The 24,586-nt window shown below is 42.7% G+C and overlaps 4 protein-coding genes across 14 annotated transcripts in view; 3 read left to right on the plus strand and 1 right to left on the minus strand.

Annotated features, from left to right (window-relative positions):
- The first annotated feature begins 1,120 nt into the window (after positions 1-1,120).
- LOC115543766 (CD209 antigen-like protein E) lies at positions 1,121-7,938 on the plus strand. 7 transcript variants are annotated; one of them, XM_030356315.1, is made up of 7 exons: positions 1,121-1,308; positions 1,673-1,756; positions 2,057-2,326; positions 2,438-2,607; positions 2,755-2,888; positions 6,543-6,623; positions 7,536-7,938. In XM_030356315.1, coding segments are annotated over exons 1-7 (804 nt in total). In that variant the 5' UTR covers positions 1,121-1,244; the 3' UTR covers positions 7,537-7,938. The 7 variants fall into 7 exon arrangements, with proteins under 7 accessions (XP_030212175.1, XP_030212173.1, XP_030212172.1 ...); XM_030356314.1 differs by lacking the exons at positions 1,121-1,308; positions 1,673-1,756; positions 2,057-2,326; positions 2,438-2,607; positions 2,755-2,888 and adding exons at positions 3,780-4,799; positions 5,167-5,250; positions 5,553-5,822; positions 5,934-6,103; positions 6,251-6,384; XM_030356313.1 differs by lacking the exon at positions 7,536-7,938 and having other exon boundaries at positions 6,543-7,399.
- Positions 7,939-8,137: 199 nt separating this feature from the next.
- LOC115544261 (uncharacterized) lies at positions 8,138-15,679 on the plus strand. The gene is made up of 13 exons (XM_030357124.1): positions 8,138-8,289; positions 8,659-8,742; positions 9,045-9,314; positions 9,426-9,595; positions 9,743-9,879; positions 10,037-10,182; positions 12,352-12,413; positions 13,023-13,158; positions 13,302-13,412; positions 13,678-13,920; positions 14,062-14,222; positions 14,357-14,493; positions 15,372-15,679. Exons 1-13 carry the CDS (start codon positions 8,226-8,228, stop codon positions 15,523-15,525), a joined length of 1,875 nt encoding a protein of 624 aa, XP_030212984.1. The 5' UTR covers positions 8,138-8,225; the 3' UTR covers positions 15,526-15,679.
- Positions 15,680-16,922: 1,243 nt separating this feature from the next.
- On the minus strand, positions 16,923-23,048 carry ttc8 (tetratricopeptide repeat domain 8). Of its 2 annotated transcripts, XM_030356295.1 has the most exons (15): positions 22,845-23,048; positions 22,533-22,562; positions 22,076-22,196; positions 21,752-21,815; positions 21,484-21,643; positions 20,959-21,048; positions 20,822-20,866; positions 20,635-20,720; positions 20,406-20,493; positions 20,058-20,168; positions 19,759-19,898; positions 19,330-19,504; positions 18,679-18,801; positions 18,185-18,268; positions 16,923-17,593 (listed from the first exon to the last, which is right to left on the minus strand). In XM_030356295.1, exons 1-15 carry the CDS (start codon positions 22,956-22,958, stop codon positions 17,477-17,479), a joined length of 1,548 nt encoding a protein of 515 aa, XP_030212155.1. In that variant the 5' UTR covers positions 22,959-23,048; the 3' UTR covers positions 16,923-17,476. The 2 variants fall into 2 exon arrangements, with proteins under 2 accessions (XP_030212155.1, XP_030212156.1); XM_030356296.1 differs by lacking the exon at positions 22,533-22,562.
- Positions 23,049-23,944: 896 nt separating this feature from the next.
- eml5 (EMAP like 5) overlaps positions 23,945-24,586 on the plus strand; it is a 42,142-nt gene continuing 41,500 nt past the window's right edge. For all 4 annotated transcript variants that reach the window (XR_003976807.1, XM_030356917.1, XM_030356918.1 and 1 more), the window contains exon 1: positions 23,945-24,445. Coding sequence is in view for 3 of the 4 variants with exons in the window: in XM_030356917.1 (XP_030212777.1) it covers positions 24,249-24,445 (197 nt within the window). In the remaining variant the exon portion in view is untranslated. The remainder of the gene's footprint in view (positions 24,446-24,586) is intronic.

Consider the following 24,586-nt stretch of genomic DNA (forward strand, 5'->3'; position numbering starts at 1 on the left):
CAGGCCTATATGTCTAATAGTCCAAAGTTTCATCTCGTCCCTTCCTGGATATCTCAGGCCAAGCAATACAGACTTAAAGTCAACATAGGGAATATAAACTGTCAGACGGGGTTGACATTGTGATGCTTTTGGTGTACTGGTTTGGTCACTGGGTCACATGGCATAGAAGCTGTTGATTTTTTAAAATATAATTTGAATATTCATAAGAAATAGAGGAAGCACTAAAATACCATAAAAAGAGGTCTGTCTTATGTTTCCAGTTTAGTAATACAATTGGATACTGGTTTGGAGTCACTGGGCGACACTCAAAGCGTTTTGTATTCATATATTTATAATGTAATGATGGTCCCTTTATTGAAGGGACCGTTTTCTCACTAAACCAATGTTGCCTTATTGAAGATAAAGATAATGTATCTGAATAACACTGGAGCAGTGCTCCTTGCAACACTCCACCCAGGTGGCTCCCACGCTCCACCTGGCTGGTGGCTGTCTATCCCTGTGGAGGAAAGGGCTGGTGTTGGCTGGTGTTGGCTGGTGGCTGCCCGTCCCTGTGGGTGTTCTGGGGTACTCCGGTTTCTCCCGGCTCGAACTCTTTAGGGACAGGTGACTGCACTTTTTAAAGGGTACCTCTCTCTCCTCGTTGCCGGCCGCAGGTGTTCCCCATCTCGCCAATTAGTGTGACGAAAAGGACGTCCTCTGGCTCCGTCTGCTGGGTATGGGCGGTACACACCCTCCACATCCTCTCTCCTGGGCCGTCCAGCCACACACACGCACGCACGCACGCACGCACGCACGCACGCACGCACGCACACACACACACAAGCAAATTAAATATGCAAGTTGTATTGTGTATTTTTGGCTACATTGGAACTACTGTAGTGCATTGTGGAGCATTGGTCACGTTGTATCAACAAACATTTCCTGATGGGGACGATGAAATAATGTCTAACTGCATCATCAATACAATGTTATTCGTTTTTCTTGTAATAAGGCTAATACCCAATACTCATTGTGTAACTCCTTTCAAGCATCACTATGAAAGACCTTTCATCCGACATGGAATTGACACATTAGTATCTTCACACAAAACAAACAGGACCTTGTGTAATCCCCCTCCCCTACCATACCCCAACACCACCCCAACCACTGATGACAGAAAAATAGGAGAAAAAGCCTGCCAGTTCTGAAATAGTGAATTCAGAGTCAAGCACGGAGCATGTGTACAAACTAAAGTCTACAAAGTTATGTTTTCTCAAAATAACTACATGAGAGATGGCCCCTCACGGGTTTCCAATCTGCTTGACCAAGGTAGGCACGTATTTACATAAATATTCCTCTATCAGATTTGAGTTTATTCTGATTTCTCTTATTGGCCTATGTTCGACACATTTTCAAGAAACGCACAGAATCAATCATATCTCTGTATATATAATAATAATGATGTTATTATTTTACATTATATAATAATACTACCAATGTTACAAATAGAATGGATAAAGATAATCCATGTGGGTGTATGTTTAGTCAAGAAAAAAAGAATACATTTTTCTAATCTTACTGTTTAGTCTAATCTAACTGTATCTGTTCATTTTATGCTAGTTGAATCAGACAAGTGAATCATGTGCTGTTGAATTGTACTGCATGTTTTAACTTGAATGTGCTATGTCTACAGTACATAGGTCACGATTTGTTATCCCAGTTCTTGGACTGCTAAATGTTGTGCTGCTGCTGACTGCTGTGGTTCTGGGGATTTACTGTGAGTACAATCCAAAAGTGGACACGACAACAAATGTATGGGATTGTATTGTTTATTGTCATGGCAAGAAAATGTTAATAGTTTATATTGGCCAGTTAACCTAAAGTTGTACATTTAGACATTAGCATTTCCCATATGTTCCACTCTTTGTGGCCACTCAAAAAAATACTAAAGAATCCTGCAGTTATTATATACAATGACACCAACTTAATATAAAAAGGGGTAGTTTGTGTGTATGCTTGGGGTCACAATAAGCCCCTTCACACTTACATGATTTAATGAGATTGAAATGTCAACCAGGTAGCAAGACCCAGGAAGTTTACCTGCAACCTCTGCAGAGTTCAGAACACCTTCCCTACATCCTGGAGCTCAACTACCTCCGGGAAAACCACAGCGAAGTCGTCAAAGCTACGAAGGCGGCTGAGTTGGCCTTGAGGCTGAAGGTGTCAGAGCATGACGCCCTCAAAAAGCTGTTGGAGAAGCAGACCAGCCTCAACGATGGCTCCCAGAGCCACATTAACAGGGCTCGCGCGGAGAAGGACAAACTACTCGCTGCTGATCAGCACATGGGTGAGATGGAAGTAGAGAATTCGATTCAGTATGTATCCCCTGATGTTGATGCGTTGATTTGTTGAATGGTGTTTTCTATGTTTTTATTCGATCGGTGTGTCATTGAAACAGAAAAGTCCTGCGGTCGTTGCCAGGAAGGCTGGGTTCTCCTAAATACAAGCTGTTACTTCTTTTCCAACGTTCTAACGAACCAACCGATCAAGAAAAACTGGCCAGATAGCAGGCAGGACTGCATCAGTCGAAAGGCGGATCTTGTGGTGATAGAGAGCTGGGAGGAGCAGGTGAGGCCACCATGGGGTCTGTGGGTTGAGTTTATAGTGTTATCGAACCACAGTAGACCTGCTGCCTCGGGAACCTCTTTGCATCGATCTGTCGTTTGGAAGTGAACCTCGTGGAAGTTATCGTACATGTATGCCCTCTTTATGCAGGACATGTTGAACGACAACGTCCCAAAAATTACCACATCCGTTTGGTGGGCGAATGGGTTTTGGATGGGCTTGACGGAGATCTCTGTGGACAACAGATGGGTCTGGACTAACAACGTTACCCTCCAACCACCGTTGTAAGAGCCCCCCTCGCCCACTCTGTTGTTTTGATTTACGTTGTTAGATAGATGTTACATTTACATTGTCGAGTTTCTTTATTTTAGAATACAATACAATTTGCCTTCTTGCTACAATTGTGTACCGATGCCGTCGTATTTTCTTATCTTAAATCCAGCTACTGGAGGGATGGGGAACCGAACAGGGAGGATGAGAACTGTGCTGCTTTCTACCCGGGCAGAGATGCAACAAATACGTGGTATGATGGACGCTGCCACGGAAATATGTTTTATTGGATGTGTGAGATGAAGCTAAATGAACAATGAAACCCCTGATTGGTCTCTTTGTGGATATAACGATACAATGGAAAATCTACGTGTATACATCTTATTATAACTACAAGAAACGGAATGGTTTTATTGATTGTTGAACTTTCTTCTTTCTTTCATTCTTTATTTTTTTATTATTCTCGACAAATGTTGGGACCCTTTTCCTTTCACAATTGGTCACCAAGAGACTCCATTCCACTTTTAAAATGTTCATATTAGCTTGGAATCGCTCGCTACTATCCATTATTTTATTTGTTTTAATTTTTAAGATATTCCACTCAAATTATTTTTATATTAATTTAGGCTTTAGAATAATTAGTTTGAGTTAGTCTCATTGACTTCCGTTTAGGCAAGAGCGTTGACTTTAATCACAGAAGCTAAACATTGTGGACGTCGCAGAGCATAAACACCGTCAATATTGGTCACCCTGGAGGAGGGCTGTGTCTGAGACCACCTGGGAAGCAAGGACTATGGAGATCAGATCACATCTTTCAGCATGAAAAAATAGAACAAATATAAAAAATTAATCCTGTCCGGTATGACTTTCATTTCAAAAACAAAAAAGATGATTATATATACTGTTAATGCTATAAAGCTGCAGAACATCAAAAGACACTAATAATAACAATATGCATTAATAAAAAAGCATCACATGGTTGATTCTGGACAAGAATTCTACATATAAATCATACTTACTACAGGCTGTCTAATGGGATTCTGTTTAATCTAAATTTATGTGAATAATGGATGCAGCTTTCCTCGGTTTGTCAAACCTACGGTTCCTCTCGCCCCAGAGGAAAGCTGCAAACGCTGTATTTAAGGGTGGACCCTGGTGGATGCCCTGTGTTACTACGTCCCGATCTCGTGGAAGATAACACCCAAACACTGAGATGGCATCACATCATCACCCCTTTAAGTGTCCCCTGACTGATACAGATGACCATAAGCAAGCTCATAAACGACAGTCAGCTGGATTCTGCACATGCACGCACACACCCGCGCACACACACACACACACACCCGCGCACACACACAAACGCACACACACACACACACACACACACACACACACACACACACACACACACACACATTTTTTAATATGCCAGTTGTATTCTGTATTTTTGGCTGCATTGTAACTACTGTGGTGTATTGTATCAACTAGCGACATTCTACTACCACGGTGTATCAACAAATATTTCTTTATGGGGACCATAAAATGATGTCTAACTGCATCATATCATTAACTCATCAATGCAATATTATTCGTTTTTCTTGTAATCAGGCTAATACCCAATACTCATTGTGTAACTCCTTTCAAGCATGACTATGAAAGACTTTTCATCCAACACGGAATTGACACATTAGTATCTTCACACAAACCAAACAGGACCTTGTGTAATCCCCCTCCCCTACCCTACCCCAACACCACCCCGACCACTGATAACAGATAAAAAGGAGAAAAAGCCTGCCAGTTCTGAAATAGTGAATTCAGAGTCAAGAGCTTAGCATGGGCACAAACTAAAGTCTACAAAGTTATGTTTTCTCAAAATAACTTCATGAGAGATGGCCCCTCACGGGTTTCCAGTCTGCTTGACCAAGGTAGGCACGTATTTACATAAATATTCCTCTATCAGATTTGAGTTTATTCTGATTTTTCTTATTGGCCTATGTTCGACTCATTTTCAAGAAACACAGAATCAATCATATCTCTGTATATATAATAATAATGATGTTATTATTTTATATTATATAATAATCCTACCAATGTTGCAAATCGAATGGATTAAGATGATTAATTTATGTTGGTGTATGTTTAGTCAAGATAAAAAGCAATATGTTTCCCTAATCGTACCGTGTAGTGTAATCTAACTGTATCCGTTCATTTTATGCCAGTTGAATCAGACAAGTGAATCATGTGCTGTTGAATTGTACTGCATGTTTTAACTTGAATGTGCTATGTCTACAGTACATAGGTCACGATTTGTTATCCCAGTTCTGGGACTGCTAAATGTTGTGCTGCTGCTGACTGCTGTGGTTCTGGGGATTTACTGTGAGTACAATCCAAAAGTGGACACGACAACAAATGTATGGTATTGTATTGTTTATTGTCATGGCAAGAAAATGTTAATAGTTTATATTGGCCAGTTAACCTAAAGTTGTCCATTTAGACATTAGCATTTCCCATTGATATGTTCCACTCTTTGTGGCAACTCACAAAAATACTAAAGAATCCCGCAGTTATTATACAATGACACCAACTTACTATAAAAAGGGGTAGTTTGTGTGTATGCTTGGGGTCACAATAAGCCCCTTCACACTTACATGATTTAATGAGATTGAAATGTCAACCAGGTAGCAAGACCCAGGAGGTATACCTGCAACCTCTGCAGAGTTCAGAACACCTTCCCTACATCCTGGAGCTCAACTACTTCCGGGAAAACCACAGCGAAGTGGTCAAAGCTACGAAAGCGGCTGAGTTGGCCTTGAGGCTGGAGGTGTCAAAGCATGACGCCCTCAAAGAGCAGTTGGAGAAGCAGACCAGCCTCAACGATGGCTCCCAGAGCCACATTAACAGGGCTCGCGCGGAGAAGGACAAACTACTCGCTGCTGATCAGCACATGGGTGAGATGGAAGTAGAGAATTCGATTCAGTATGTATCCCCTGATGTTGATGCGTTGATTTGTTGAATGGTGTTTTCTATGTTTTTATTCGATCGGTGTGTCATTGAAACAGAAAAGTCCTGCGGTCGTTGCCAGGAAGGCTGGGTTCTCCTAAATACAAGCTGTTACTTCTTTTCCAACGTTCTAACGAACCAACCGATCAAGAAAAACTGGCCAGATAGCAGGCAGGACTGCATCAGTCGAAAGGCAGAACTTGTGGTGATAGAGAGCTGGGAGGAGCAGGTGAGGCCACCATGGTGTCTGGGGGTTGAGTTTATAGTGTTATCGAACCACAGTAGACCTGCTGCCTCTGGGACGTCTTTGCATCGATCTGTCGTTTGGAAGTGAACCTCATGGAAGTTATCGTACATGTATGCCCTCTTTATGCAGGAAATGTTGAACGACAACGTCCCAAAAATTGCCACATCCGGTTGGTGGGCGAGTGGGTTTTGGATGGGCTTGACGGAGATCTCTGTGGACAACAGATGGGTCTGGACTAACAACGTTACCCTCCAACCACCGTTGTAAGAGCCCCCCTCGCCCACTCTGTTGTTTTGATTTACGTTGTTAGATAGATGTTACATTTACATTGTCGAGTTTCTCTATTTTAGAATACAATACAATTTGCCTTTTTGCTACAATTGTGTACCGATGCCGTCATATTTTCTTATCGTAAATCCAGCTACTGGATCGATGGGGAACGGAACAGGGAGGATGAGAACTGTGCTGCTTTCTACCCGGGCAGAGATGCAACACATACGTGGTATGATGGACCCTGCCACAGAAATATATTTTACTGGATGTGTGAGATGAAGCTAAATGAACAATGAAACCCCTGATTTGTCTCTTTGTGGTTATAACGATACAATGGAAAATCTACGTGTATACATCTTATTATGTCTACAAGAAACTGAATTGATTTATTGATTGTTGAAATGTAATTATTAGGTGAGTGCTGCAAGCAGCGCTCGACTATTGTTAGGCTTTCTTCTTTCTTTCATTCTTTATTTTTTTTATTATTCTCGACAAATCGTGGGACCCTTTTCCTTTCACAATTGGTCACCAAGAGACTCCATCCCACTTTTAAAATGTTCATATAAGCTTGGAATCGCTCGCTACTATCCATTATTTTATTTTTTTTAATTTTTAAGATATTCCACTTAAATTATTTTTATATTAATTTAGGCTTTAGAATAATTAGTTTCAGTTAGTCTCATTGACTTCCGTTTAGGCAAGAGCGTTGACTTTATCAAAGAAGCTAAACATTGTGGACGTCGCAGAGCATAAACACCGTCAATATTGGTCACCCTGGAGGAGGGCTGTGCCTGAGACCACCTGGGAAGCAAGGACTATGGAGATCAGATCACATCTTTCAGCATGAAAAAATAGAACAAATATAAAAAATTAATCCTGTCCGGTATGACTTTCATTTCATAAACAAAAAAGATGATTACATATACTGTTAATGCTATAATGCTGCAGAACATCAAAAGACACTAATAATAACAATATGCATTAATAAAAAAGCATCACATGGTTGATTCTGGACAAGAATTCTACATATAAATCATACTTACTACAGGCTGTCTAATGGGATTCTGTTTAATCTAAATTTATGTGAATAATGGATGCAGCTTTCCTCGGTTTGTCAAACCAACGGTTCCTCTCGCCCCAGAGGAAAGCTGCAAACGCTGTATTTAAGGGTGGACCCTGGTGGATGCCCTGTGTTACTACGTCCCGATCTCGTGGAAGATAACACCCAAACACTGAGATGGCATCACATCATCACCCCTTTAAGTGTCCCCTGACTGATACAGATGACCATAAGCAAGCTCATCAACGACAGTCAGCTGGATTCTGCACATGCACGCACACACCCGCGCACACACACACACACACACCCGCGCACACACACACACATTTTTTAATATGCCAGTTGTATTCTGTATTTTTGGCTGCATTGTAACTACTGTGGTGTATTGTATCAACTAGCGACATTCTACTACCACGGTGTATCAACAAATATTTCTTTATGGGGACCATAAAATGATGTCTAACTGCATCATATCATTAACTCATCAATGCAATATTATTTGTTTTTCTTGTAATCAGGCTAATACCCAATACTCATTGTGTAACTCCTTTCAAGCATGACTATGAAAGACTTTTCATCCAACAAGGAATTGACACATTAGTATCTTCACACAAACCAAACAGGACCTTGTGTAATCCCCCTCCCCTACCCTACCCCAACACCACCCCGACCACTGATAACAGATAAAAAGGAGAAAAAGCCTGCCAGTTCTGAAATAGTGAATTCAGAGTCAAGAGCTGAGCATGGGCACAAACTAAAGTCTACAAAGTTATGTTTTCTCAAAATAACTTCATGAGAGATGGCCCCTCACGGGTTTCCAATCTGCTTGACCAAGGTAGGCACGTATTTACATAAATATTCCTCTATCAGATTTGAGTTTATTCTGATTTTTCTTATTGGCCTATGTTCGACTCATTTTCAAGAAACACACAGAATCAATCATATCTCTGTATATATAATAATAATGATGTTATTATTTTATATTATATAATAATCCTACCAATGTTGCAAATCGAATGGATTAAGATGATTAATTTATGTTGGTGTATGTTTAGTCAAGATAAAAAGCAATATGTTTCCCTAATCGTACCGTGTAGTGTAATCTAACTGTATCCGTTCATTTTATGCCAGTTGAATCAGACAAGTGAATTGTGTGCGGTTGAATTGTATTGCATGTTTTAACTTGAATGTGCTATGTCTACAGTACATAGGTCACGATTTGTTATCCCAGTTCTGGGACTGCTAAATGTTGTGCTGCTGGTGACTGCTGTGGTTCTGGGGATTTACTGTGAGTACAAGCCAAAAGTGGACCCGACAACAAATGTATGGGATTGTATTGTTTATTGTCATGGCAAGAAAATGTTAATAGTTTATATTGGCCAGTTAACCTAAAGTTGTCCATTTAGACATTAGCATTTCCCATTGATATGTTCCACTCTTTGTGGCAACTCACAAAAATACTAAAGAATCCCGCAGTTATTATACAATGACACCAACTTACTATAAAAAGGGGTAGTTTGTGTGTATGCTTGGGGTCACAATAAGCCCCTTTACACTTACATGATTTAATGAGATTGAAATGTCAACCAGGTAGCAAGACCCAGGAGGTATACCTGCAACCTCTGCAGAGTTCAGAACACCTTCCCTACATCCTGGAGCTCAACTACCTCCGGGAAAACCACAGCGAAGGCGTCAAAGCTACGAAGGCGGCTGAGTTGGCCTTGAGGCTGGAGGTGTCAAAGCATGACGCCCTCAAAGAGCAGTTGGAGAAGCAGACCAGCCTCAACGATGGCTCCCAGAGCCACATTAACAGGGCTCGCGCGGAGAAGGACAAACTACTCGCTGCTGATCAGCACATGGGTGAGATGGAAGTAGAGAATTCGATTCAGTATGTATCCCCTGATGTTGATGCGTTGATTTGTTGAATGGTGTTTTCTATGTTTTTATTCGATCGGTGTGTCATTGAAACAGAAAAGTCCTGCGGTCGTTGCCAGGAAGGCTGGGTTCTCCTAAATACAAGCTGTTACTTCTTTTCCAACGTTCTAACGAACCAACCGATCAAGAAAAACTGGCCAGATAGCAGGCAGGACTGCATCAGTCGAAAGGCAGAACTTGTGGTGATAGAGAGCTGGGAGGAGCAGGTGAGAGCACCATGGTGTCTGGGGGTTGAGTTTATAGTGTTATCGAACCACAGTAGACCTGCTGCCTCTGGGACGTCTTTGCATCGATCTGTCGTTTGGAAGTGAACCTCATGGAAGTTATCGTACATGTATGCCCTCTTTATGCAGGAAATGTTGAACGACAACGTCCCAAAAATTACCACCGTTGGTGGTGGTTGGTGGGCGAGTGGGTTTTGGATGGGCTTGACGGAGATCTCTGACAACAGATGGGTCTGGACTCACAACGTTAACCTCCAACCACCGTTGTAAGAGCCCCCCTCGCCCACTCTGTTGTTTTGATTTACGTTGTTAGATAGATGTTACATTTACATTGTCGAGTTTCTCTATATTAGAATACAATACAATTTGCCTTCTTGCTACAATTGTGTACCGATGCCGTCGTATTTTCTTATCTGGATCCAGCTACTGGAGGGATGGGGAACCGAACAGGGAGGATGAGAACTGTGCTGCTTTCTACCCGGGCAGAGATGCAACACATACGTGGTATGATGGACCCTGCCACAGACATGAGTATTACTGGATGTGTGAGATGAAGCTTAATGAACAATGAAACCCCTGATTTGTCTCTTCTTTCTTTCATTCTTTATTTTTTTTTATTATTCTCGACAAATGTTGGGACCCTTTTCCTTTCACAATTGGTCACCAAGAGACTCCATTCCACTTTTAAAATGTTCATATTAGCTTGGAATCGCTCGCTACTATCCATTATTTTATTTGTTTTAATTTTTAAGATATTCCACTTAAATTATTTTTATATTAATTTAGGCTTTAGAATAATTCGTTTGAGTTAGTCTCATTGACTTCCGTTTAGGCAAGAGCGTTGACTTTATCACAGAAGCTAAACATTGTGGACGTCGCAGAGCATAAACACCGTCAATATTGGTCACCCTGGAGGAGGGCTGTGTCTGAGACCACCTGGGAAGCAAGGACTATGGAGATCAGATCACATCTTTCAGCATGAAAAAATAGAACAAATATAAAAAATTAATCCTGTCCGGTATGACTTTCATTTCATAAACAAAAAAGATGATTATATATACTGTTAATGCTATAATGCTGCAGAACATCAAAAGACACTAATAATAACAATATGCATTAATAAAAAAGCATCACATGGTTGATTCTGGACAAGAATTCTACATATAAATCATACTTACTACAGGCTGTCTAATGGGATTCTGTTTAATCTAAATTTATGTGAATAATGGATGCAGCTTTCCTCGGTTTGTCAAACCAACGGTTCCTCTCGCCCCAGAGGAAAGCTGCAAACTGTGTTTTTAAGGGTGGACCCTGGTGGATGCCCTGTGTTACTACGTCCCGATCTCGTGGAAGATAACACCCAAACACTGAGATGGCATCACATCATCACCCCTTTAAGTGTCCCCTGACTGATACAGATGACCATAAGCAAGCTCATCAACGACAGTCAGCTGGATTCTGCACATGCACACACCCACACCCACACACACACACACACACACACACACACACACACACTAACCCTAACCACTATATAGTGCCCTTTATAGTGGACCACTGAGAATTCGAACACCCTACAAAATGGCGTGCACCCTATTTAGTGCACTACATCCATGATAGGGAACGATTTCGAACACAGCTAGAGTCTGACTTAAACCTGTGTGTTTTGCTAACAAAGATACTACAGTGAGCCCAACTCTTGACCCAAAACTCACCATTGTTGGTTGGACTAAATTGCATTGCACAGTTGACATGAATACTTAACTTTTTATATTCATTTTACTCAGAAATCATAATGAGACCAACAATTTTAAGTTTTCGTTTTTACAGTGTATAGCTAAACAGGTAACGGCTTGAAATGGCTGATCATAATCATGCCTGGTGGCATTACATCACCCTTTAAGTGTCCCCTGACTGATACAGATGACCATAAGCAAGCTCGGCAAAGCGATGGTCAGCTTGACTCCAGGTCGGATGAAAGGGTGGGCTTCTGGCTGGGCCTGCGGATGGACCAGGCAGGAAGGTAGCTGTCATGGCCACAGTTGTGGTGCTCTGTGTTCTCCCCCTGTGTCGGCCACACCCACTGTGTCTGTGCTTTGCCTGCCACTCTTAACTGCTCACACCTGGCCTGCATCACCTCATCAACTCCCCTTCAAATACACCTGGTTTCCTACTGGGAACGAGGCCTATTGGGCCGTATTGGCAGTGCACCTGCGGACACAGCTAGTCAAGCACATAAACATCGTCCATGCTGGTGCTACAACGGACAAATTAAACTGACCCAATTGTATAATGACAGGAACAGAAGGTTACTTTACCCTACTGATGACCTGTCAGGAGGGGAAGCGTCGTTATGGGCCAAAAACAGGCGTCACCCATCGCACTGAATCTGATTCTGCACCTTTTATGTACTAAGGGACAGGCAGTATGCTACATAGTGGTGAGGACAAGTGAGTATTATGAGCAGACTCATAATGGGTGTTACGAGCAACTGCTGTCTTTGCCCTCCTTCTCCCACCTTGCTGTTAAAAGGGTCCATTTCACAGAATAAATAACTTGGTTTTACTTTGGAACAGTGCAGACAAAAACCAAGATAACTGTCAACTACAATAGATGGTGACACTCATCCAGCGAGACACAGGGAAACCAAGCCGTTGAGACTGGGGCAGGACTACACACAGCGCCAGAATGCATTTGAAAGCGTATCATTAAATCTATATCATGTCATTGGTTTAAAGGTATTGGAAGTCTTGAGAACACACTGGGTGCCTGCGGTAGGACTGTGCAGCTGCTTATGCCGGTGAGGGAACGTTGCATATCTGGAACAACACCGAATACCAATGATCAAAGAGATGGATTTGTGAAATGGGGACGAAACATTGACAATGGGAGTCTCAGTGCTGGCCTGCCCATAGTCATGTTCAAATATCAGACACACCGGACATAGATCGGAGAAAAAAGCTTAGAGTTAAGAGAGTTAATATATGACCCTGTAATATATGACCCCCATTTGTCCATGGATGCAAAGGTCTTTTTCTGTATGATTTATATTTATTTCCATATCTTATCAATAAATTAATACATTTTAAAATTTAGATTCATTGAAAAAATAATAAATTTTGTTTACTGAAGAAAAAATGCAGATGGTTTTCTTAAAAAGTTAATGGCACCATTAATTTTTAAAGAAAAAAGGTTTGAAACTTTCAGTTTTTGATTCAATTAGTCTCAACAGCTGCTAATGCTTTTATTTCCAATTCCAAATGTCTGTTTTATCTAAACCATCTTGTTGATGCTTCGAACTAATCTTTGGATTAGGCATTAATGAAAAATAAGTAATTATTTGCATTTTTCTGAAGTGCAAACATGGTTGAGTAGCTGTGTTTACACGGGGCAATGTCCTGTCAGATAGACCCTTCTGCACTCCCTGAACGCTCCCATCCAAACCACCAACATGGAGATCCCACCGAAGGCGGCTCGCACATATGGCAACATCAACGATAAATCGAGTGATGAAGAGGATTTCGCGGATACACAGAACCAAAATGGTATAGTACCGAAATACAAAAGACATTCTAAAAGCAAACTTTGTAGTAGCTCAAACTGACGACGGAATAATTCACTTGACAGTGACTGAGCGTTGATGCAATGTTTTGGGTCCCTAAAGTTGTCCTCTGACCTCTCTGTCCAGTGTCTATCTCTGTAGGAAGCCATGGTGTGAGATCCGAAAAAGCAGCAGTAGTGTGCTTAATCGTGCTTGCCGTTGTTCTGTTCACTGTAGATGTGAGCCTGGGAATCTACTGTAAGTAATATTTAAAGATATTAACTGTACGTATGGTCATATTTTATAGTAATCAGAAACATACCCATTGATAACTTGCATTACCAAAATGGATTTAGCCATGTGAATTGACCTATTGTGGACGAAAGGGTGACAGGTGTCACAAAAGGACAACTGAGGAATAACACACAATAAACGTATAAAAACAGGAATCATGCTACATGTTGCTGTTACAATCCTTACAGAGAGAGACAGCAGTGATATTGCATTCCCTTGTTTCTTCCAGACAGCCAGCAGACAGACGCTATGCCTCAGACCAGCGAGGGGTTTCAAAAAATCTTAAAAAATTACCACAGCACAGTTGAGTCCCGAAACAGTGCGGTCCGGCAGCTGGAGAAAGAAAAGAGGCAGATTGAGGTGACGAGGTGGGAGTTGGAGCACCAGAAGAGAAGAGGCAGAGACTACAACACAATACTCGACAAGGCTAACCAGGAGACTGCAGGACTGCAGACCAAAGTGAATCTCATGAGTAGGTCTACCGGGTTAACACACATTGCTAAGAATACAACGCTTGACGTTGTACAATAGAACATAATCATGTTATATATGATGGAAATAAATTCACAAAATTGTAATGTTTTTTTTGTTACTGCATGTGTTTCGACTGCAGCGATGGACTGTGGACATTGTTTACCAGGTTGGACTTACATCCTATCCAGATGTTTCTACCTGTCTAGGACCAACCAAGCGAAGAGATCCTGGACGGAGGCTAGAGGTGTCTGTAAGAGGATGGGAGCCGACCTGGCCGTCGTAGACAGCAGTGTGAGACAGGTGGGAATCCATTTATACTATATATGATATATGATATGTTTGGAAGGCTTATGCAATCATCCTGTTTAAATGATCATCAGTGTCTTGTCCTGTATCCCGTTTTGTGAATGGACACGACTGTGTGTTTGTTCCAGTCGACGTTGCACATGCATATACAAGACAGGAGCGATCCCGGTACATCTCTGTACCATGCAGCTTACTGGATCGGACTGAGAGACGTGGAGGAGGAAGGCGTCTGGAAGTGGTTGAATGGAAAGATGCTTGTGGATAGGTAACAACCCAACACTACACACACCACACAAAACCTCGCACACCGCCCAGAACCTCAGACACAGCACACCACACAGAACCTCACACAACACACAGAACCTCACACACCACACAGAACCTCACACACCACACAGAACCTCACATACCACACAGCACTTCACACACTGCAGACCACACAGAACCTCACACACCACACAGAGCCTCACACACCACACAGAACCTCACACACCGCCCAGAACCTCACACACCACACAGAACCTCACACACCGCACAGAACCTCACACACCACACAGAGCCTCACACACCACACAGAACCTCACACACCACACAGAACCTCACACACCACACAGAACCTCACACACCGCACAGAACCTCACACACCGCCCAGAACCTCACACACCGCACAGAACCTCACACACAGCAGACCAAACAGAACCTCACAAATCGCACAGAACCTCACACACCTAACCGCACAGAACCTCACAGAACCTCACACACCGCACACTGCACAAAACTTCACACACTGCACAATCCCTCACACACTGCACAAAACCTGACACCACACAAAACCTCTCACACTGCACCAAACCTCAAACACCACTTTTCTGTGTGGAGGTGCACATACTAACATAAAGTAAGAACCATCTCTCAAGAAAGAGGATTTATATTTAAGTGTTACATTGTATTGTATAAAGTGCCTAACCGATCGGCAAAAGCTTATGGAATGTTTAATTAAATTCTACTTGTAAGTTGCTATATATGTGCGAAGGTTTTATGAGCATTAGTTTTATGTTAAGAATGTACTTTCCTTTTGTGATGGAAATTTTCTTTATGTCGGTTATAAACTTCCAATTAACCGTGCTCTACCCCTTCATATAGCTTTTGGCATAATGGAGAGCCAAACGATCAGGGTAGTTCGGGAGAAGACTGCGCAGGCATCTATCCCGGGGTGAACCCCTTCAGCGCCTGGAACGACGTTCCCTGTACGCATCCGCTCAAATGGATTTGTGAAATGGACTCTCAAGACCTGTAATTATCACCCTACGATTCAATGACTTGTGGTTGTGGATTCATACCGACTTGATTATGTTGTTGAGGTCACACGGGAAAAATATTTTATCGTGTTCAAATATCAGACCAAACAAACAAAGATCAAACTCAAAGAATAAATCATTTATTGAAATTAATATATGATCCTGTCATTTGTACATGGATGTCGAGATCTATTTTCTTTGTATGAATAGCCTATATTTATATCCATATCTTGTCAATAAATGCAGGAAATGCATTTTTGATGAAATAACCAAATTATATAAAAACAAATACTGTTTCTACATTTCATTTACTGAAGAAATAACATGCAGTAAGTTTTCTTTAAAAAACACTGACGCCAAAGTATCACAACAGGTTCAAACCAGTTGACACTTGACAGGAAAGGCCAACATATCTACTGACATGAACGATGGTAGCATGAACGGTCTTTCCCATCAGTGTCTGGTCATCAGTCCAGATATCTTCCACCGAGAATACCTCCACCACCCTGAATAGGTTTCTACACTGCATAGTGTGGTTTGGATTGTACCCATAGCCAGACCATTTTGTGTTTCCACTGCAAAAACAGAGCTTCAAAGCAGTCAGCCTCTCGCCCAGGTCAATCTCAATGGTTTGATTCAATTAGACTCAACAACTGCTAATACTTTTATTTCTGTAACATAATTCACACATTCATACAACAGGCCACATATGTCCTTGGCGACTAGAGAGGCTTCTTTCCCATCCTAGGGAGGCGTCCGGCCCATACAAGAAGCCATTCAGTCATGTAACAATTCTAGAGATACGAGCGGCCCATGTGTTCGAGAGACCCAGAAGCTCAAGGCGATAAAAAGAAGTGTAATTCCAACACATAGCCACAAGAGAGCAGCAAAGAGACACACACGGGGTCCAGGAGGCGGGAGTTCAGCACCATGCTTAGCCAATCAGAGCACATAACTGAGTCCACGCCTACCCAGTTAAGTCACAACCAATAGCCCAGGGGGCCGAACGCTCCAGGTAACGCATCCTTCAGATGCCGAACTAAGTGTATCTCCACATGTGTCTGTACAATTCCCCTCATTTTGCTTCATAGAGACTAGTCCAAAACTTTACCAAATAAAGTGAGTTAAAGCGATCCTCCTGACTCGGCAGACTTTTTCCAAAAGAACACGACATTTCTGATTTCAAATCTAAAGACATCTGCTTTATATTTCGAACTAATCTTTGGATTAGGCATTAATGACAAAAAAACAATTATTTGCAAGTGAAAACATGTGTGAGTACCTGTGTTAACACAGGGCAATGTCCTAACAGATGGACCCTTCTGCACTTCCTGAACGCTCCCATCCATAAAGCAACATGGAGAACCCACATATGATATGTCTTTGATGAGGGTGGTATACTTGTGTGTAGTTTATTGCAAGCATAGCCTCTGCAGGGTCAGTTATCATTTTAATCCAAAACCAGGTTACGGCACTATAGATGGCCTGCAATTCTGTACTTTGTATCAAATGAAACAATTCTGTTTGCACAGGCTGGAAGTCCATAAAACCCAAAGAAAGGGCCTATAAGGACTCCCTGCTGCTTCTTGTGAACAGTTTGGTCACTTTAGGAGGACTAAAGAACACTGCAGGGCTGAAGAGAATAAAGTAACATATCTAAAATGCATTACACTCACAATTTTGCCCTCTGTCTATAAAGAATAAATTATAATCACACACACATGTTTTCACATTTATCTGAATGGAGTACATAAAAATGACAATATATCTCTGAAACTATGGAAATACAATCTCATATCAAATCATGTATTCAATTTATAACAATAAATATCTGTTTCATAATTATTTTCCTTTACTATTTACATGTTAGCATGACAACCATTGTCCAGACAGAGGGCGTTCCACTACCAATACGGGCCGGGACCATAGGCTACATGAACCCTGGGGGTCTCAGAGCGCAGCGAAGTGCTGCCGCAGGTCTCTGAGGAGCTGCTGCGTGTCGACGTGCTCCGGGAAGTCGTCCTCAGACTTCTGGGCTGCCGTGTAACTGCTCTGCAGGTCTCCAATCTGGACACGGACACACGGACACACGGACACACGGACACACGGACACACACACACCTTGATTAATCCTGAGGGAAATCCTTTCTGTCACGATCGCTCTGGTCAAAATTAATAATCATAATAATAATAATAGAGAAAGATGAAAAAAATATACTGTAAGATAATACATACATTAAATATATAAAAATGAACATGTATATACACGCTACAAAATAATATACATTAAAAGGATGCGACAAGTGTAAGTGCGCTTTCACACAGTTAGTTCTGGGGTGAGATTCATTCTTTGTTTGTTTGTTTTTTCATTTTGCTTTGGTGTTCCTACAATTAAAAAATCACCAATCACCTCAAAAAGTGTACAGAACCAGTTTACTTGGATGCGGAGCAGAGTGCGTGTGCAGCTGCACCAGAGTTCGAGTGAGCGTTCACACCACCAGGGTAAGGGTTAGGGTTAACCGCTTCAGGTGTGAGGCACCCTTAGATCACAGAAGCAGTGTAGAAGACTAAGGAGGAAGTACCTTTGGATGGGATGCACATTTTGTTTTTACAAGTTGCAAATGAGGTGAATGCTGTGTCTGAAAACAACGGTGTTACCTTTTCAGAGAGAGTGGCGAGGTTGAAGTGAGGCTCGTACATGTGAGGGGCCAGGGATGCAGCGGTCTGGAGGAAGGCTTTGGACTGCAGCAACATAACAACACATACAGTGTTAATCATAAGCACCACCGTGACATTCACAAGGGTTGTCCACTGTATTCCATCCAAACAACCCAAGAAGTGGACATTTCTACGAAATTATTGAATGGTTTGAAATGACTAGAGTGTTTGCAACTAGGTACATTTCCAATCCGATTCCTTCCCTTAGGTTTCGGATTGGATGAGCCAAGCAACTAATAATTATTTATTAAATCTTCAATTATGTTCCATTTGTTTATAACTGCGTCCACATCTAATGTTACTTATACCAAACAGGTTGATCACTTTAGCTGAGATGTTCATGGGACACTCACCCATTAGCGAGCCGAAGTCCTGTGGGCTCTAATGAGGCAATCAATTAAAAAATGCCAAATGAAAAATGCCAAAGTGCTCACCTGTTCGACGCGACCCTTGCGCAGCTCAAGCACGGCCAGGTTGTTGTAGGCCTCGGCGTGGTCGTTGTTGAAGGCCAAAGACAGTTTGAAGCACTGATAGGCTAGTGTCAAGTCTGCTATGCCCTGTCAGGAGAGTATTGAGACACACACACTCGGCAGTGAGTCAAAGGCTTCCATTGGTCAAAGGATCGGGAGGCAATGGAGAAGACTTATCAATCAGAATTATTTTGCACTATTTCAATTTTATTAATTGTAAATATTACTTTTTTTTATTGAACCTAATTTGCTCCTTTTCTCCTTATTCCACCATGGGTCAGAGAAAAACGCAATTTCGATTCCAAGAATTCGATTCCTGTCATGTACATCTTGGAATTGACAATAAACCTGACTTTTACTTTGAAAAGAAACAATAAGAGTTACACATTTTCCTTTTCAGAAACAATGTCAAAGTGGGCAGGATAGTATAGCGGCTAGGGTGTTGGATTCCAAATGGCCACAGCCAACCAGCTAGCATCCTGATGCTTCACGTCTTTCCTAACCCTTCACTCCCCCCCCCCCACTCCCCCTCCATCGTAAGCCACTTTGGCGGTGAGCCTCTTACAGCTACAGAGCATGAGTAGAAAGCAGCGTAACCCCTCCCTGATCTCTTACCACGGCCACGTGGCCGATGTTGTACCAGACGTCCGCCTGCTCCTCGTCGTTGGCCGCCAGTGCCAGGGCCCTCTCGAACGACGACAGCGTCATGTCGTATTGCTGGGCGTAGAAGCAGCACAGGCCCAGGTTGTTGTACAGCTGGCAGTTGTACACCCCCATCTGGAGCAGCCGTCTAAGGGACCGACAGGATTGAATGAACAAGCGGTGGGAGCGCGTGCCATCGCTTGTTAGAATCGGAATTCAGGATTTAATCGGAATTCAATCCTAACAAGCAATGGGAGCTCAAGAGTTTGGTGCCGACCTCTTGAGCTCCCATCTCTTGCTAGATTCGGAATTCAGGATTGAATCGGCGTTCAGGAATTCAGGATTGAATTGGAACAAGCAATGGGAGCTCAAGGGGTTGGCCTCATGCACGTCGTGGCTGACCTGTAGAAGCGCAGTGCGATCTCGGGCTGGTCCGTGTAGAAGTGGTTGCTGCCGATACAGGCGATGGCTTCCACGTGAGTATTGTCCTGTTTCAGGACGTCTTTGTAGTACTCTGTGGCTGAGGGAATGTTGTTCATCTCCTGTTAAGGAGACAACAGCAAAACAAACGCAGGTTACAAATACGCGCAATTGACTAAAAATATGGCGGGAGTACGGCCAATTTAATCAGGACGTGTGTAATGTTTTTTGGAGGTTAAGATGGAGGAGACTTTAAAACACAAAAGATTAACCAAACTCGCCTCGTGAATGCGTGCGATTCCCGTGAGTAGGGTGACCTCTCCTGGGAAGCGGTCCAGGCCTTGCTTGAACAGGTTCAGCGCTGTGATTGGCTGGTCGATACGCTGATACACCTAGTTTTAACGGGAGATAACAGAATCAGCGCTGTGATTGGCTGGTCGAGACGCTGATACACCTAGTTTTAAGAGGAGATAACAGGTTCAGCGCTGTGATTGGCAGGTCGAGATGCTGATACCTAGTTTTAATGGGAGATAACAAGACTTTAACTATTTGTGTCCCCAAGATTACTGCATCCTTGTGTTATCTTCTGCCCTGTGATTGGTTGTTAGGACATCCTAATATACGAGTACCTTGGCAAGATAGAGGTAAGTATCGACCGCCTCATGGTGATTGAGTGCAGATCTGAACTGTTTCTCTGATTCGCGATGCAAACCAAGTCTGAAAGAACAACGCACAAAAGATTTTGATGTTTACTTTTTAATTGAATAGCAGCTTCTGATAATACACCTTAAATGTGATCTGTAATATAATCTTGAAATATTCTGTGATAGTAACATGTTTTTAATACTGACTGATTACCTGTAGTAGCATTTCCCCAGCTGAACCTTCCACCACCAGTCTTTGAACTGAGCATGCTCAGTAGCCTGAGCAGCCAAATCTAAAGCCTGGGTACAGAACACAGGTCCTGAAGCATGTGGAAGGTACATGTGCTGCGGTACATTGGTATGAAATCAATACTCAAGCCAATAACTGTCCTTCAACTTACATTTTTCACATCATTTTCATGATGAAAGATGTACTCAAAGAGAGTCTAGAAGACAAATAGACACATTGATTTGAAAATGTTAGACTTACGATTGTATTATTAATAAAGTTAAATTACAAAACTATTCATTGTCTTACCTTGGATAAATTGGGCTTTTGGGAATACTTGGAGAAATTGAGTCTTGATAAATGTATAAATGGTCCCTCTGGATTAGTTAACATGGACGCCTGGGTGAACACAACAACACAACAAAATAAGAATAAAATACACAACACTGAACATCACATATCTATCCGATATGTACGTTGAGGGCTGGCTGCGTGTGCATGTGTGAATGTCTGCATGCGTGTGGTGTGCAACATGCAGAGCCTTGCTGTAGACTTGGGGGGGCGGGGCGGGGGGGGGGATGGCGTTAGATTATCTTTTATCCAGGGAAGTAAATGTGATAATGATACTATTATGACTATGAAGAAGCAATAAAGTCATTATATGGGAAACAATACATTCTGCACAATTAACTCTCAGTGCATTCAATGTGCTACGTCTTCCTGCAGACGCACACAAGCTAATGGCTGGATCTGGTTCTGGTTGGACATCTGTTCTCTCCTCATCAGGAATAATGCATTTGAACTCGCTCCCTTGGGGAAACCCCATTGTATTACCGTTCCCAGGCGAACAAATCTCCCGGAGGCGCTGGTGATGGGCCGGGCCGTGCTGGCCGTGCGTGGGGTCCTGATGGCCTGTTCCATGGTACCGGGTCTCCCTGACTGGGTACTGGGTCTTACGAACCCTGTAATGGGGCGTCCCGACTGCGTCATGGGCCTTCAGGTGGAATGAACAAGGAAATACTAATATGACAAGCTGTTGCTTTAGTTCACCATGCTTGGCTTTAAGAGTTGAACTGATGGATCTACTCTCTGCCTGGGGTACCTGACAGCGGGAGTGGGTCCAGCACCGTGACTGGTTCCTGGGAGTCTCAGAGATGTCCCAGGTCCTGGAAATGAGTAATTGTATATTCTCAATTAAGCTGACATAAAGCATTATTTTGGGCAGTGTGAATAATGAAACACTGGTTCTCTGATGCCCCACCGCCCCACACAGGATCAAACCAGCAAGCCTTCGTAACAGCTTAGCCAAAGGACTCAGTGCAGCCATAGGGGCCAGCAGCAGTTGAATGAATGCTCTCAAGGCATTGGGGGTGGGGTTCACCTTAGAGGACTCTCTTCACTCCATTTCCCCTGCGGAGCTACTTACGAGCAACCTGGGCGATGGAGCTCTCATCCAGCATCATCTCAGCGATTCCTTCCTGGTCCACCTCGATCTCGTCTATGTACACCATCTCGGTCAGGGCTCGCGTCTTCAGACTCCACGCAGCCTGATGCAGGCGCACGCGCACACACACACACACACACACACACACACACACACACACACACACACACACACACACACACACACACACACACACACAGTTTTTGTAAATCCCAGTGGAGGAGGACAACTTGACAAGAACTACGTACTTAGCTATTTCTCCATGACACGATACGGCTGATCATATTTTTTATTAGACTACATTTATTTGCAAGACTAGGGGATGGGAGAGTCACACTCGTCACTCGTTACTACAACATGTACTCGGTTTGGAGGGGGACTTCATATATATTGCCGTATCCAGTGTTAAAAGTGCAGGAAGACAAAGGATTGAGGTTACCTCAGAAATAAGCATTGAGGAGCCAGCGTCCTTGAGAGAGCATGATTGAGTTAACAAGATAGCATATGTGTTGAGATCAGATTGTAAAACATTAAGAGGGGAGCAACAAACATCAGAGAAAGAAATGTTGCAATGTAAAAATGCAAATAAAGAGATAGGCGCTTTAAGGTTAAGGAGAAGAGAAGGTTAAGGATTCGTACGAGTCCAACAGAGTTGATCAGGATTATGTTTACCTCGATACCAAGTAAACCGATCCAGATCCAGATCGCTAGCATGCTAGGCGACTTAGCTAACTACTTTACACCACATTACCTGATCATAGGGACTGTCCTCTAATATTTTCGAACAAATATCAGAGCATTGTTGAAATTTTCTTCTCCGGAAGTAGCTCCACGCCAGAAATAACGGATCCATTGTCACTTCCATGGTTTAAGTAAAAGGAAGAAGAGAAAATCCCTTGGAGTTTCAACAGAGAGCTCTCAGGCTAACCATGGATGAACTGCTAAAGCTTTTTCCTGTTGCTCGGCAACGCACAGGGGGCGGGGCTTCATTGGCCCTCCTTCAGTTTACTGTCGTAGTTTCCCCTTTATTCTTTAAAGTTTAAACCATGATGCATTACATATTACATTATTACCTATTACCCCCAGTCTATCGCAGTATTTCCCTAAAACAATTAAAAAAAAATGATGTCACCATACTATATGTATTGGAAGAAAACGTTCCAACCAATTCAAAAATTGCTCTATTTTATTTATTTATTGGTTTATTTCAGGGACAGTGCACACTAATCAACAGTCAAACTGTAAGTGAGCCAGAGTTAGCCCAAGAGGCTAGTTTACATCCGTTGTCCCCGGCCAGATATTCAAAAGGCAACCTAAAATTACAGTAATAAAATGCAGGTATGAACAAAGATTAAAGAAAACAACATGGTTGACTCAGAAGATATAGTAGCACATAGTAGGAACGAATCGACAGGCAATTACAAACAGACAATAAAATATAAAACATAGCGTAGCCTACATAAAACATCATAGGAAAGTGCAGTAGATTAGAGCAGAACACATACAATGAAAGCGCTCTATGTTTGTATCTCTAACCATTTATAATATGCAGGGTACATTAACGGCAATAATTGACTTTATTTTAATTATATTTCGCCTGTGATTCATTCACAACCCGCTAACTAATGATGAATTGCGTTAACGGGTTTTTGACGAAGTGTTCCATATAGAAAACGGTGACTCAGAAAGCCTCGCACGCGAACCCCAAACCCTTGTACTCGGCGAGCCTGTGCGTCTTGAATTCTCCTTCTAGGATGAGGACGGACCTGATAGGCTCGGCCCCTGATCTCGCATCGATGTGGGCGGGGCTTGTGGATAACTCTAAAGCTCCATCTTTGTGGGATTTGACAAGAGCTTTGACCTATGTCGGAGAGCGCTGCAATGCCGGAGCCAAAGTATGATGAGTAGACCTACCATCCCAAAACATCTAAAACAGCTTATTCCGAAGGAAAAACAGGAACCTTAAAAAGAAAATAAATTAGGATAGCCTTCTATCAAAGCACATGAAACATCAAATAATTCATTGTGGCAACGCTCTTGACTGGACATCCAACGGAACTAATGGGACTCATACTGGCTTAAAGAACCATCCTTTCTGGTGAATGACCCTGTCTCCTGCACAAGCCGCTAGCACCAGAGACACGGAAGTACGGACATGGCTGACAGGACCGCTCCGAACTGCCACCTGAGACTGGAGTGGGTCTACGGGTACCGGGGACACCAGTGTCGCAACAACCTGTACTACACGGCGGCCAAGGAGATCGTGTATTTCGTCGCCGGCGTGGGAGTTGTGTACAACACGCGGGAGCACAAGCAGAAATTCTACTTGGGACACAACGATGACATAATCAGGTAGCGTTTTTACCACACTCCCATCACAACGCTGACTAAATGCACGTCAATCCCTTCGTTTCAGCACCAAGGACAGAGGCAGAAGACGAGCATCATTGGGGCTGATGTTTTATCTTGCACATCCTCGTTTCACGTCTAATG

This window comes from Gadus morhua, chromosome 5 (assembly GCF_902167405.1).
Source record: "Gadus morhua chromosome 5, gadMor3.0, whole genome shotgun sequence".
NCBI lineage: Eukaryota > Metazoa > Chordata > Actinopteri > Gadiformes > Gadidae > Gadus > Gadus morhua.

Bases quoted from the DNA above. Each gene is read 5' to 3' on its own strand.
- LOC115543766 (XM_030356313.1), top strand. From the start codon at position 1,245: ATGTTTTCTCAAAATAACTACATGAGAGATGGCCCCTCACGGGTTTCC. The intron at 2,608-2,754 runs GTGAGGCCACCA...CTCTTTATGCAG, and splicing joins TAGAGAGCTGGGAGGAGCAG to GACATGTTGAACGACAACGT. The intron at 2,889-6,542 runs GTAAGAGCCCCC...TCGTAAATCCAG, and splicing joins GTTACCCTCCAACCACCGTT to CTACTGGATCGATGGGGAAC.
- LOC115544261 (XM_030357124.1), top strand. From the start codon at position 8,226: ATGTTTTCTCAAAATAACTTCATGAGAGATGGCCCCTCACGGGTTTCC. The intron at 13,413-13,677 runs GTAAGTAATATT...TGTTTCTTCCAG, and splicing joins TGTGAGCCTGGGAATCTACT to ACAGCCAGCAGACAGACGCT. The intron at 14,223-14,356 runs GTGGGAATCCAT...TGTTTGTTCCAG, and splicing joins TAGACAGCAGTGTGAGACAG to TCGACGTTGCACATGCATAT.
- ttc8 (XM_030356295.1), bottom strand. From the start codon at position 22,958: ATGGAAGTGACAATGGATCCGTTATTTCTGGCGTGGAGCTACTTCCGG. The intron at 21,644-21,751 runs GTACCCCAGGCA...TTCCACCTGAAG, and splicing joins GGACCCACTCCCGCTGTCAG to GCCCATGACGCAGTCGGGAC. The intron at 21,049-21,483 runs GTAATACAATGG...GTGTTCACCCAG, and splicing joins GATTTGTTCGCCTGGGAACG to GCGTCCATGTTAACTAATCC.